We start from the raw sequence: 14,306 nt of genomic DNA, 5'->3' as shown, positions 1-14,306 counted from the left end.
CCACTGCCAGTCAGAATAGGCAGCATTAGGCTAGATGGACAAACAGTCTGACTCAGTATAAGGCAGGTTCATCTGTAAGATTGGGATGTCTCTGCAGTGCAGGCAGAAGGTCACTATGCTGGGCTATGTCTCAACCACAGATGGTCATCTGGCAACCAGCAGGCAAGACCCAGCTCCCCAAAATCCCTATCCAGCCCCTAGTAGTTTTTCCTGCATTGTCCTTGTACCAGCCTTCAGGTTTATCCTACTGGCAGGTACCGTTCACTGGAACATAGGAAGCCGTCTTATACCAAGTCAAGTCCATCTAGTGCCCTACTGTCTTCACTGCCTGGCAGTAGCTCTCCTGAGTTTCAGGTAGGGAGTCCTTCTCAGGTCATTTGGGCTTGAACTCAGGATCTTCTGCAGGCAAATCAGATGCTTTGCTTCTGAGCTACAGCACCATAAAACACCGGTCCTGAAAGACCTACATTGGCTCCCACTACATTTCCGAGCACAATTCAAAGTGTTGGTGCTGACCTTTAAAGCCCTAAACAGCCTCAGCCCAGTATACCTGAAGGAGCAACTCCTCCCCCATCATTCAGTCAGGACACTGAGGTCCTCCTTTGAGGGTATTCTGCTGGTTCCTTCACCACGAGAAGTGAGGTTACAGGGAACCAGGCAGAGGGCCTTCTCGATAGTGGCACCCTCCCTGTGGAACACCCTCCCTTTGGATGTCAAGGAAATAAACAACTATCTGACTTTTAGAAGACATCTGAAGGCAGCCCTCTATCGGGAAGTTTTAAATGTTTGATGTTTAGTTTGTTCTGATATATGCTGTGAGCCACCCAGAGTGGCTGGGGAAACCCAGCCAGATGGGTGGGGTATAAATAATGAAGAATTATTGTTGTTGTTGTTGTTGTTGTTTCCCCTTCTGCTTCCTCTTCTGTCTGTGGTCAGGCCAAGACATTTTGCTGCCTGAGGCAAAGGTCAAGATAGCACCTTCCCCAATGCCATGTAGAGAAACCAAGTAGACAGGCAGCAGTGGTTGAAGGTCACATGACAGCATCCTCCACATCATGGTACCTTAGTGCAGTGTTTCCCAACCGGTGTTCCGCGGCACACTACTGTGCCGTGAGACATCGGCTGGTGTGCCGTGGGAGGGAGGCGGGCGAGTCGGGCGGCGAGAGGCGGCGGCGGCGAGGATCCGCGTCAAGCCGGGGGCGGCTCCGCGGTGGTGGTGCCGAGCGGCGGGGCAGCGCGCGCAAAAGGGAGGAGCGCGAGACAGCGGAGGAGGAGGAGGCCGGCATGTCCGGGCAGCAGAAGCAGCAGCAGCAACTCCCGGCGACGGCTCCTCAAGCCCCGCCGCCGCCCCCTCCTCCGCCCGCTATCGCCGCCACCACCACAACAGCCGCCGCCGCCGCCTCAGCTGCCGCCGTCCCTCAGTCCCTCGCTCTGCTGCCTCCTCCCACCCCGGCAAGGGGGAGGGAAAAAACTTTCACTTTTGTGCGTCCCTCCCGGCGTGACGCTGCGCGCTGACGTCACGGGGCGGGGCTTTAATGGTGGTGTGCTGCGAGATTTTTTTCCGGTAAACAGGTGTGCCGTTGCCCAAAAACGTTTGGGAAACACTGCCTTAGTGGGCACGTAGCAAGCCATGAGGCACACATAACTCTGCCCTCCTACATTTTGATGCCACCCCCAGCATCTGCCACCTGAGGCAGCTGGTTGTTTTATGGTAGGGCAAGCCCTGCCTGTGTGTTGGCGATGGTGGGTGGGCCATTAGCCCTTCAAGGTGCTGGATGTTAATGACTCCATCAAACGCCTTGGTTTCTACCACTGCCATCTTAATGTTGAATGATAAGCCACAGGTGATGGGCATGTAGAACTTAATAGGTGACACTCTCCAAATCAAAAAGTCTCTGAGAGAAACCGTTAATTTAGAAGTATTATTTCAGAAGCTAAAAAATAAAATCAATAACCACCCCAGCCTTTTGTGAAGATATTCTAGAAAGAGTGAGAGAGATGAAATTAAAGCTATGATTGATTACTCTTAAGAGGTGCTGCATTCATTAATTGAACAGCTGAGGCAAATTTGACTTTCTTGGAAGTAGTTCAGTTGATCGATTAATGTAATAAACAGTGCATTAAAATAGGTCTGTTAGAGTCTTCCAGCTCAGCTTAGTAAGCATTTTTCACTCTGTTCAGTTTTGTATCAGTGATGTTAGAAAATGAGATGAACAGATTCCTCATTTTCCTCCGGTCTCTGTCAACTCCATGGTAATGACAGGATGAAGACACCCAAAAATTGGGGAGAGGGCAGACTGAGGGCCTCCTAAGCTCCAGCTCCAACTCAGTTTATCCTAACTTATTTGTCTAAGGTAGGCTCCAGGCTCAAAGAGTTTTTTCTTCCTGGTTAGTATATGATCCACTTTGCGTCTCCTGCTTGTGTTAGTAAATGGAGCTGGTCTTTCTCTTTGACCAACCAATGTGGAGTGTTAAAATTAGGTCATGATTCTTCATTCCCTCAACTTTGGGTAACTTTTTCTGGTTCAGACAAAAAAAAGCAGAAAGAAACTGTGGGTGCTAGAAATGAGATTTATTCCAGGCCTGACATGTTTGAAACAAATCCTTCCTTGGGGCACTATAAATATACAAACCGCATACAAAGCAAATGGGATATCGAGTGCATAAGATAATAATTCAGTTCTGTGGTTGGTTGATCCTGGCTCAGAAACAAGAGTGAAGCATCACTCCAAGGCCTACCCATTTCCTGCTTTGTCTCAGTTCTGCTCCATGGGCATCCAAATATTCTTTTCTGTGACTGAGGAGAAGCCTCACGAACCTGAACCTGCCTAATCTGTATTTTCTCAAACAATATGTGATTCAAAACACAGCCATCCTTTGAAATACTCACTTCTCATAATTTGGCATTGCAATTCTTCAGCCAAGTAATTTGTACAAAAATGCATATACTAGGGCTAAAGTGAACATATGTAAGTGAAAATAGTACAGTGGTACCTCGGGTTAAGTACTTAATTTGTTCTGGAGGTCCGTACTTAACCTGAAACTGTTCTTAACCTGAAGCACGACTTTAGCTAATAGGGCCTCCTGCTGCCGCCGCGCCGCCAGACCACAATTTCTGTTCTCATCTTGAAGCAAAGTTCTTAACCTGAAGCACTATTTCTGGGTTAGCGGAGTCTGTAACCTGAAGCGTATGTAACCTGAAGTGTATGTAACCCAAGGTACCACTGTACACAAAAATGCATAAGGTTAGGGGAAATGGCTTTGCAAAAATGGGTATATTAGAATCAAGATTGTAAGGCAGAGCAACTTTCATGAGGAATTTTCTGGAAAGAAAAAAATCACAAATTGATGTGGAAATGTTGAACTTCCACATCACATTTAACTTCCTGTTCCCCTCCCCTTCCTTCCTTCCTTCCTTCCTTCCTTCCTTCCTTCCTTCCTTCCTTTCCAACTGTTTAAACCAATTCATGAACCAAGAAACCTATACATTGACCACTAATAATGAAACTTATGTTGTAGATATTTTTCCACGTTTACTATGTTATTTTTGTGATATACAAATGACACGAGAAAACTTGGTATACTTGTTTGTATAACATTATTCTTGCTTATAAAACCCAATAAAAAATAAAAATAAAAACTGTAACTTCCTGTGACAAATCTTATTGTTTACTGTGTAAGGGAGTTGAATTGAAAACTAGTTGTGTGGTAAATATCCGGCCTTTGAGTGAAAGGCCCTATTCAAATAAAGCATTGAAATGGAACATGAACCTGAACCTTATGTGGGAAGGTGAATATCCAGATTAACTCTTTTTTTCTTTCTTTGCTCATCTCTTAAATGCAGGAGACCTCATTCCAGTGGGAGGCCTTGATGGGCCCTCAGAGAACCTCCTCCTTATAGGGGATTCCTTTAAGGAGCCACTGAGCGGGAAGGTTGCCCGTGTCCAAGGCATTTGCCTTCAGCAAGACAAGATGGCCGCTCACGCAGGGGGCTATCAGGCGGTATTGGATGCCAACCTCCTTGTAGCTCAGATCCACGTGGCTCAATCACTAAGAGAGTATAAGGACGCCATTTCTGAGGATCTGTGCTCTGCTGGAGATAGGCAGAAAGCCCTCAAAGCCGCAGAAGAAGACATGAAAAGAGTACTCTCCGAGTTGCTGGATTATTTGTTGTACCAGCTAAGAACCCTAGAGAAGCAACGGGGCCATGCGTCAGTTCTCAAGAGCACTGGCGGCAAGCTGGGTAGGTGCTCTGAATTACAACTGTGTTGTTCTACATCCTTCTGTAGAAATGAATCCCTGCCAGTTACTGTTCCGTACAAATCAGTCTGTACTTGAAGTTCCACAGGTGTTAAGTTGTGGGTGAACATATCAGACGACACAGCGATTCTTCAAACAGCTCTTGTTTATTCAGAGGCCAGAACAGAACTGAACTGAAGGGTTCAGTCAGCCTGCTTATATAGAGCTCCAGTACAACGTTACTGTAGCAACTTTCTAAAACTATCCAATCACTGAACGTCACTTTCGATCCTTCATTTGCATAACTATCTACAGTATCCCCTGCTGGCCCAGGGTGAGAACTTCAGTACATAACAACAGGTGCAGCCTTTGCTCAAAGCAATCCTGTGGGGCAGTGGTTTTCAACCCTGGGGTGCCTTGAATGATGGTCAGGGGAGGCTGCGGGCAACACTGGCCTCTGTCCTTCTTTCTTCCCCTCCCTTGTCTGATGCCCTTTCTTGTCTCTGCCTCCCTAAAGCTTGCACAGTTGTTTGCAGCAGCCCTGGCTACAAACTCCCCAGATAGATGGTGCCACTGGGAGGCACCTCTCTTTGGGGTGGGGTGGGGGGCAGCTCAGGTAACAGGACAGTAGCAGTGGCTGCCCGGAGGACTCCCAAGGAGACAGGAGAAGAGAGGAGGCTGAAGGAACCCTCCACAAGGGAGGATGTTCAAAAAAAGGGTGAGAGGCTGCCAGCTCTGCAGGCAAGGGGTAACACAACTAGGCTCCTGTGCTCCACAGGGGTGCCGCAGAAAGAATGTAGTTGGTCAAGGGAGCCGTGGACCCCAAAAGTTTGAAAACCTCTGCTGTGGGGGATGTGGTGCAATGTGAGTTGTAACTACACACTGCACAACATGCTAATAGTTGACCCACTGAAATTAGCAGACATAGCTAACTTCCACTGGGTTTACTGCAAGTGCAATCCTTTTTCTATGTATGGAACACAATAAAATGCAACATGGTGCAGTGATTAGAGTATTGGGTTAAGGATGGAAAAATCTGTCCATTTGGGTTTCTTAATTTTAGAGTCAGTTTTCCAGACATCAGCATCAATTTGTGGGTTTTTTTCCTCTAAACAATTTCATTAAAATTCATCAGAATTTTTAGGGTGCGTGTCCCCTAACATACACATCTTTGCAAGCAATTTTCCATAAGAACATGCATTTTTGTATGCTCTTTCCCTGAATATACACATTCTTGGGTCAGGGAGCTGCATTGCAAAATGTGGAGGTGGGCAAATTTGGAAGAAAAGTTTCAATTTGCACATTGTTTTGGGAAGGGTAGATTAGGTACGTTTGCAAGAAAATATGTACCGAAAGAAATTTCACTCCTCAGGCTCAAATCCCTGCTCAGTTGAGAACCTCACTGGATGACCATGTACTAATAACTCTCTCTGAGCCTTGCCAACCTCACATGAGAGCCAGTGTGGTTAAGAGCGGTGGAGTTGTAATCTGGTGAACCAGGTTCGATTCCCTGCTCCTCCACATGCAGCTGCTGGGTGACCTTGGGCTAGTCACACTTCTCTGAAGTCTCTCAGCCTCACTCACCTCACAGAGTGTTTGTTGTGGGGGAGGAAGGGAAAGGAGAATGTTAGCCACTTTGAGACTCCTTAGGGTAGTGATAAAGCGGGATATCAAATCCAAACTCTTCTCTTCTAAAAGGATGAGGAGGAAGAAAAGAAACATGCACACTGCCCCTTTAAGGAGTTGTAAAATAAACGGGTAACAGAGAAATAAGCAACATACAAGTTCTCCTTCTTTCCATATACATACACCCAAATTCACCTATTGTCATGATGATGGACGTTTGCTAATACAGTATTCATACTGACTTGGCTATCCTTTCGCTGTCTCAACCAAATTAGGGATGATCAAATATCCCAGCACAGAACTCTGGATCCCTGCCCTCTTTGGGATGAAAATCCCGGATCCAGGAGGTTCTGATTTGATGGTGCCCATCCTTGGAGTTGAATGTGACTGGAAGACAGGGCAGCCAATGCCGTTAGCTGGGACCATGGAAGATGCAGATGGGAAAGGTGAGGGATAACACTTTGGACTGGAAGCTCCCCGCAGCAGGAAGGAAAGTGAGCAGGTGATGCACAGTCAGCTACAGGGCGGTGGTGTCATGCTTAGCAGCAGTATACAAGAAGACGATCTCTGATTTGTTGCTCCTAATGCTGTATTATTTTACTGTGTTCTTGGATAGCTGAAAGTTGGGGGCAGTGCTTGATTTTTCAGAGGATGGGTGCCATGGTGTTACTGTTAGCATAGGTAAAGGTAAAGGGACCCCTGACCATTAGGTCCAGTTGTGACCGACTCTGGGGTTGCGGCGCTCATCTCGCTTTATTGGCCAAGGGAGCTGGCATACAGCTTCCGGGTCATGTGGCCAGCATGACTAAGCCACTTCTGGCGAACCAGAGCAGCACACGGAAACGCCGTTTACCTTCCCGCAGGAGCGGTACCTATTTATCTACTTGCACTTTGACATGCTTTCGAACTGCTAGGTTGGCAGGAGCAGGGACTGAGCAATGGGAGCTCACCCCGTCGCGGGGATTCAAACAGCCAACCTTCTGATTGGCAAGTCCTAGGCTCTGTGGTTTAACCCACAGCACCACCTGTGTCCCTTACTGTTAGCATACAAAGCCATTTAACAGATTGGGACCAGTTTACTTAAGGGATTTCCTTACCCCACTTCATTCTGTGGAGCCGCCACTATTACAAGGGCTGCATAAAATTTGTTCCACTCTTCCAAGAAATCAATCTTTTAGTGTGGCGACACCTACACTTTGGGCCTCTCCCTCTTTCATAATACTAGAACTCAGGGCCATTCAATGAAGGTGAATATGGGAAGATTCAGGACAGACAAAAGGAAATGCTTTTTTTCATGCATTGTAGCGGTAGACTATGGAATCCCACAAGATATACCCATGGCCACCAAACTGGAAGGCTTTAAAAGAGGATTCGACAAATGCATGGCAGATACAGCTGTCAGTGACTACTAGCCCCAATGGCTATGTTCACCCTCCACTGCTTGAGACAGGATGCTGGGAATCCCAAGTTGAATTTGGGTCCTATTTGCAGGCTTTCCAGAAGCTTCCGGGAAGGATAGGATGCTGAGTTTAGATGGGTCTTTGGCCTGATGTTCTTCTGTTAAGTAGGAAATATATATGCAGTTGTCTAGTGGGGAATGTGGAATGAGTGGAGACTGTGGTCCCATAATGAAGCCCTTTGTGGTTCAAATCATGGTCTAGAATGAATGGGGTAGAATCCAGAAACATTAAGGATGTAGCAGCCCACTGCAAAAAGCAACAACACAAAAAATACTCTTCTCACAATGGTATGGGTTTAATCATGCTTCAGAGTTTTCTGACTTCATGCTCATAAAAACTCACATTAATACCCACTTAGGCTTGATGGTTTGGCTCTGACTCCTTGCAGGTCTTGTTCCACTCGCTGTTGGCTTCAGAACTGTGGATCCCATAACAGGCGAGACTGGTCCAGTCATTGGGGCTCAAATTAACCCTTGGACAAATGCTGTCATTCCTGTGGTCCAGTCCCTGGGAAACTTGCCAAGAGGAAATCCAGACCCGGAACTGGTAACTCCCATTCCAAGTTATTATTATTTTTAAGAGGAGGGGGGAGGGGGTTTGTTATTTGTCAAACTCCTTTCTGATGCTTGCAGCCTGTTATGGGAAGTCTTTGTTTTTACAGCTGGCTGCTTTGGAGAAGGAAATAAATGCCAAGCAAGCATACTGGCACTGCCAGCGGGCAAAAGAAGAGGAGCTCTTTAAAGAGCTGGATTTTATATGTCTGGATGTCTTGGATGCAGCCAAGGAGGGGAAAATGAAAAAGGTGCATGTTGGCTTTACCTGCGACACCTGCTGTGAAATTAGAAGAGTTCCCTGGCCCTCGGCCCTGTATGCATGCTGGGCTTATTCCCCTGGGCTGGGGTAGCAGTACTCCAATAGACCGTCATGTCCTTGTTAAAGACAGATTCTCCCCACCTATAGCTAGGAAGCTGCCTTAGAGCAACTCAGGCCACTAATCCCTCAAGCTCAGCATTATTGTCATGGACTAGTTGGACACAGAGGAATGTAGCAAGGAACGAGCTGGGAAATCCCCAAGGGAGGAAGGCTCAGGGCCCGGGGAGTAGCGGTGGGACCACGGTGAGTGGTCGGAGGGAGAAGACTGGGAAGAGCAAGTATTGGAAACTAAAGGGGTAACAGGGTTTAGTGAGCAGCGAGAGTCTGTGATAGAGCGAAGTTCAGAATCAGAGGAAGAAGCTGAAGCAGGAGAGTAGAGAGGCCAAGGGGCAGAGATGAGTAAGGCTGGGGAAGAGTCACAGATATCTCCCTCTCCTGCTGCGACAAGCTTCCCCCCCCCCTTGTCTTCCAGAACTAGAAGAGGCATGAAAAGGGCACAGGAGAGATTAGTGACTCACAGTCACAGTCTCCGATTGCTTGGGGAAAACCCTGGACATGAGGGAACTTAGGCTTTTGTGGGTGTTAGAGCAACCAAGAGTACCTCTTCAACTAAAGATCCCAGGCCTTAAGATTCTGCATAAAGGGCTGAATGAAACACGAATATAGGAAACCACCTTATACCGAGTCCAATAACGGTTACATCCAGTCCAGTATTTCCTGCACTGAGTGGCAGTGGCTCTGGAGGAGGCAGTCTTTCCCAGCCCTACCTGGAGATGAATTGGGATGACTTTCTGCATGCAAAGCATATTTTAGCTTAATTCTCTTTATTTCCCCTCCCCCTTGCAGTTAAGGTATAGGATCAAATTAAGACCTGCTGATGAGATCTATCACCTACTGGAAGACTCCTCTGCCCAGGAAACTCAAAGGAGAGCTAGCAGAGATCAGAACATGCTGTGGGACACAGAACAGTCTCTGAGGATGAGAGGTATGGAGGCACAGCTTCTGGATGTTGTGTTTGTGTGGCTGTCTTGAACTACAGCTGAGCTGAAGTTTCTCACAAGACAGTTCCCTTGGAAAATATCTGAGATGTTTCCTTTCCTCACCCCCTTAGAAAAAGACACATTTGCAGAATTTTCTCCACTGTTTGTTGTTGGTTGGTTGGTTGCAGTGGGCCCCCTCCCACCCCACTCAACCCCCCACCTCACAATCCCCTGGGCCTCAATTTCCCCAGCTGTGCCCTAGAGCAGCGCTGTTGCATCAAGCTCTTCTGTAAAATGTCCTTGCTGAGCTTCTAACAGTGTTACTCGTTGAGACGATTGGTTTTTGGTGACTCCAGTTGACAAGGACGAGAGAGACCAGGAAGCCAGAGTTCGGCTTTTGCTCAGGAAGATGCTGGAGAAACTGGTCCAGTTCGTCCGGAGGATGCAGCTAGAAGAAGGACGGATCCAGATGCAGTTGAAGGAAGCAGAACGGCAGTGGAGCAGAGGCTTGCACATGGAAGAGGCCATTAGAGAGAAATCCAGAAAGGTGAGATCACCACCTGTTCCCCAACATGATCTGCCATGATCTGGCTTTGATGTACTGTACATTGAAAACCCTGATTTATCTGTCTTCGGTGGTATAGTGCGGGAAGGAATGCAGGAGAGGTACAACTCCAGTACTTTTATTAGAGAAGAGGTGATCACAGCATCTGTTGGAGTGCCAGAGCAATTTAAAGAGCCTTCTTGCTCTAGCAAGTGAGGGAGGAGATAATGTGGCTTTCAAGTTGGCTTGTGATGATGAGAGATTAGCATAAGGCAAGTCAGAAAATGAAGCAAATCATCAAGCAGAGGCTGGGTACCTCTTTCCTTTTCTTTGATGGGGTCCCTTCTTCACACACCCTCAAAGATTTCTGGGAACTATGGTTGGCTAAGGGTGCTGGAATTGCAGGTGTCAGATGGTGGTGTGGTTGCTCGAGAGTAAACAGGCAAGACTCTGACCTGTCTTTTCCAGGCTTTATTCTTGGTGCAAACTATTTACAGTGAAGAGCATCGTAAGTTCATGTCTGGCTCAATCGCTAGCAGAATCTGGGAGTGGTCGGTCTTTGTACCTCCCCCAGCATAAAAGTCGCGTCACCCCCAGCCTTTTCCTTCCCTCCCTGCACCGAAGCCTACTGCGCAGAATGGGCGCTGGCAGTGGCATACTTCCTGCCTCTCCGGTTTGCTCAGGCTTGGTGTTGAGGCTCTCCCTAGCATCCCCTGGCCCCTGCGCCTCTTCTCCACTGGAGGTGGGGCTTTCCTCCTCGCCAGAGGAGGAAGTGCTTCGCAAGATTTTCAGAGGCTGCCTATAACACAACTGCCCTTCCATCTCTTGCCTCTGAGTTGATGGCAGTTCCCTGACATCCGGTCTGTAGTGAGTAAACTCCAATTCCCAGAATTCTTTGGGGGAAGCAATGTATCTGAATGTGCTTTAAATGTATGACATATATGGGTAACACTTTTTTGCCTGTCCTTTGCATTTCTGTTTGAAACCCTGAATTATCATAATAGTGTTATAGGTTTTGCGTGCCAGAGTGTGTGGGCACTAGCTAAGGATAAGCCATTAAGGAACAAAGGCTGAATTGACCAGTCATTAACCCATCAGTGCAAGTCACTGATAAAACAAAAGACTCTGCTGGGCACAGAGAGGGAGGTTGCCAGGGTTACAGTGGGAGATAATGGAGACAGAAGGGGAAGTTGCATTTTGGCAAGGTTTGGGGGGGGGAGAGAAGCAGCAGGAAGTAGGCAGAACAGGGTTGTACCCAGAGACCAGGGAGCATGGCTGTCCTCTGCTCAGGACCCAAGCTTGATGAAGTTATGGGAGAAGAAACAGGAGGCACTCTTGAGGTGTAATATACTGCACTCCCTCCATCAGTGTCTATACATGTAAATAAAACCATATATCTCAAAGACACTGCAGTCTCTACTGTGCCTAATTTTCAAGAAGGAAACACAACTTGGATAAGTGCCTGGAACCTCCTGGAATCTTGCTAACACTTAGCAGAGATTGTGGATGGCACATAACAATAATGTCTAAAGTAGCACATGATAGGAAAGCAGGTAATGAGCAACCAAGCATGGGATTGTCTCCAACTAAGTTCTACTCAGAGCAGACACAGCAAAAGCAATGGACTGGAGTTAGCCATGTTCAAGCTCAAAAACAATAATACAAAAACAAATGGTTGTGCATCATATCTGTGGCCACCAAAAGATGGGTCCCAAATTTTCTGGGAACATTTTGCCGCATGCTTCATGTTAACATTTTGCAACACAAAAATCTTGGCAGTCACATTTCGTGATGCTTAATGCTGCTCTTAAGCAAGATGGTGGGAATGGGAAGAAGGGGTTGAGATCATCCCCACTTCTCCGCCTTCTTCCAGATCACACTGCATCTTGTGGCTGGATTCCAGGAACACATTGCAAAGCAGCAGACCGGCGTGGAGAGTGCCCACTGCAGGCTGGAATATTTCCGAATATTATCAGATACGCTGGCCCTACAGACAAAGGTATGCCGTTCTTGTGAACATAGGTAGCAAATTGAAAACCAACTTACTACCAGGTATGTCTATGGGACTGTCACCATTTTGGGGTGGGATTCAATCATAGGTTGCACAGCTTAGGTCCAAGCTATCTGAAAGACCTTATTCCCTCATATGCACCTGCCTGGGTTATGAGATCTTCAGGGGAAGCCCTTCTCTTGGTCCTGACTCCCTCACAGGCTCACTTGAGCCTTCTCAGTGGCTGCTCTGACTTTGGAATCCCTCCCTATAGAATCTAGACTGACTCCCTCCTTGTTGTCGTTCCACTGGCAGGTGAAGACTTTTTTGTTCCAGTAGGTTTTTGGGAACGGACTGCTTTTAATGAAAGGGCTGGTGTCATGCTGTTTTTATTGTAATTATTGGTATGGTTTTAATAGATTTCGTATGTGTATTTGTGTTTGTGTGTGTGTGTGTGTAATTCTATCAATGTTTAATCTATTTTTAATGGTTGATTTTCTATGTTTTAAGCAATACTTATTTTTATTTGTAAGCTGCATTGAGTTTTGACTAGTGAAAAGGTGGGATATAAATAAATATATTAGTAGTAGTAGTAACAAGGGACCCGGGTGGCGCTGTGGGTTAAACCACAGAGCCTAGGACTTGCCGATCAGAGGGTCGCGGTTCGAATCCCCTCGGCGGGGTGAGCTCCCATTGCTTGGTCCCAGCTCCTGCCAACCTAGCAGTTCGAAAGCACATCAAAGTGCAAGTAGATAAATAGGTACCACTCCGGCAGGAAGCTAAACAGCGTTTCCGTGTGCTACTCTGGTTCACCAGAAGCAGCTTAGTCATGCTGGCCACATGACCCAGAAGCTATACGCCGGCTGCCTCGGCCAATAAAGCGACCCCAGAGTCAGTCACGACTGGGCCTAAAGGTCAGGGGTCCCTTTACCTTTACCTAGTAGTAGTGGTAAAAACAACAACAACAACAACGTGCATCGGGAGTTCTTGCACAACAAACCTGCTTTCCCGAAAGATCAAACTTTTTGCAATAAGAAAAGTGATGGGGAAATAAACTGGAAAGTGTGGGATAAACTTTGCTTGATGAAACGTCTTCTAATCTGTGGTGCAACCACACCTGAATACTGCACAAAGTTCAGGTTGCCTCACCCTGAAAAAAGGATACTGTAAAGCTTTTTTTTTTAAAAAAAAAAAAAGCTTCAGGGAGGGGCAACTAAGAAGATCAAGGGATGGAACAACTCCCGTATCAGGAAAGATTACAGCCCTGGGGCCTTTTTAGTTCAGAGAAAAGGCAAGTAAGAGGCAACACGTTAGGAATGTATACAGTTACATACCCACTAATATTTCTCTGGTGAAAATAGGGACATCCTATTTAAATTATTGTTGTTGTCATCGTCATCATCATCATCATCATCATCATACCCCGTCCATCTGACTGGGTTGCCCCAGCCACTCTGGGCAGCTTCCAACATATATCATAAAACATTAAACATTTAAAAAAACTTCCCTATACAGGGCTGCCTTCAGATGGCTTGGGGGTCACATAACTCCATACTCTCCAAAAAAATTCTGATGAGAAATTTCTCTGATGAAAATAGGGACATCCTAAGGAAAAGTGGGACATTCCAGGATCAAATCAGAAACCGGGACAGTTTATGTAAATCCAGGACTGTCCCTGGAAAATAGGGACACTTGAAGAATCTGCAGTTATGCTTGGTGTGGATGAAGTTGAATGCTGGAAGATTCAGTACAGAGAAAAGGAATTACTTCTTTACACAGTGCATACGGTAGATAATGATGGAATCTGCTCCCATAGGAGAAAGTGATGGCCACCAACTTTGATGGCTTTAAAAGAGGATTAGGTGAAATTATGGAGCCTAAGGTTCTCAGTAGCCACTAGCCCTGGTGGCTATTTTCTACTTCCACTCTTGGAGGCAATATGTGTCCGAATACCAGTTGCTGCATTTGGGTCCGGCTTGTGGGTTTCTCACAGGCATCTGGTTGGCTGCAGTAAGAACAGGATGCTAGATTAGATGTTCTGATGACCCTGCCAGCACCTTTCTTCATATGTTCTTAGCCTCCTTGCAAACAAATCAGAATGAATGTTCATTAAACAGCTAATATTGTCTGATCTTCCTGCAAACAAATTAGGATGAATGCTCAGTCATCTGGAAGCTTCCTAAAAGCTTAACCCAAGGATGATCACATGCTGCAAAAATAAAGGTTTTCCCTGGATTGGGTTTATTCATATTATTCACCACTCAAAGAGTTGCTTCTTTTACTGGTTCTTATAGCTGGGTTTAACCCTGTGAAAAATTCAAGTGGCAAATGTTTGCTGAGAGTTAATCTTCTTCTCTGTCTCAGGACCTTCTCTCCGGTTCATCCCAGTGCTTTCTGAACTACCCGGGCGCAAAATTCTACAGCACGGCCGGCACTGCCCATGGAAGTTGGGAAGTCATCAATCGGAAACTGATCCCGCTCCTCAAGTCTGTGGTTCAGACTCTGGAGGAGAACAAAAGGGGTCCCTTGTCTCCTGAGATGCTTCTGGGTCTGGGATCAGGAGAAGGTGTGGTCTGCTGTTTCCATGGTCTTTG

The 14,306-nt window shown here is 46.6% G+C and overlaps 1 protein-coding gene across 1 annotated transcript in view; it reads left to right on the top strand.

Moving 5' to 3' along the window:
- Positions 1–14,306, top strand: part of LOC308574541 (uncharacterized protein) — a 55,750-nt gene that overhangs the window by 10,315 nt on the left and 31,129 nt on the right. Inside the window, exons 9-16 of the mRNA XM_081172440.1 lie at positions 3,845–4,243; positions 6,141–6,311; positions 7,714–7,871; positions 7,987–8,127; positions 9,045–9,183; positions 9,535–9,725; positions 11,596–11,721; positions 14,077–14,278. Of these exons, the coding sequence (XP_081028566.1) occupies positions 3,845–4,243; positions 6,141–6,311; positions 7,714–7,871; positions 7,987–8,127; positions 9,045–9,183; positions 9,535–9,725; positions 11,596–11,721; positions 14,077–14,278 (1,527 nt within the window). The remainder of the gene's footprint in view (positions 1–3,844; positions 4,244–6,140; positions 6,312–7,713; positions 7,872–7,986; positions 8,128–9,044; positions 9,184–9,534; positions 9,726–11,595; positions 11,722–14,076; positions 14,279–14,306) is intronic.

This window comes from Podarcis bocagei (genome assembly GCF_964188305.1).
Source record: "Podarcis bocagei genome assembly, chromosome: 15".
NCBI classification, from domain to species: domain Eukaryota; kingdom Metazoa; phylum Chordata; class Lepidosauria; order Squamata; family Lacertidae; genus Podarcis; species Podarcis bocagei.
Note: the sequence above shows the minus strand (reverse complement) of the source record. Positions and strands in the feature narration are given on the sequence as shown.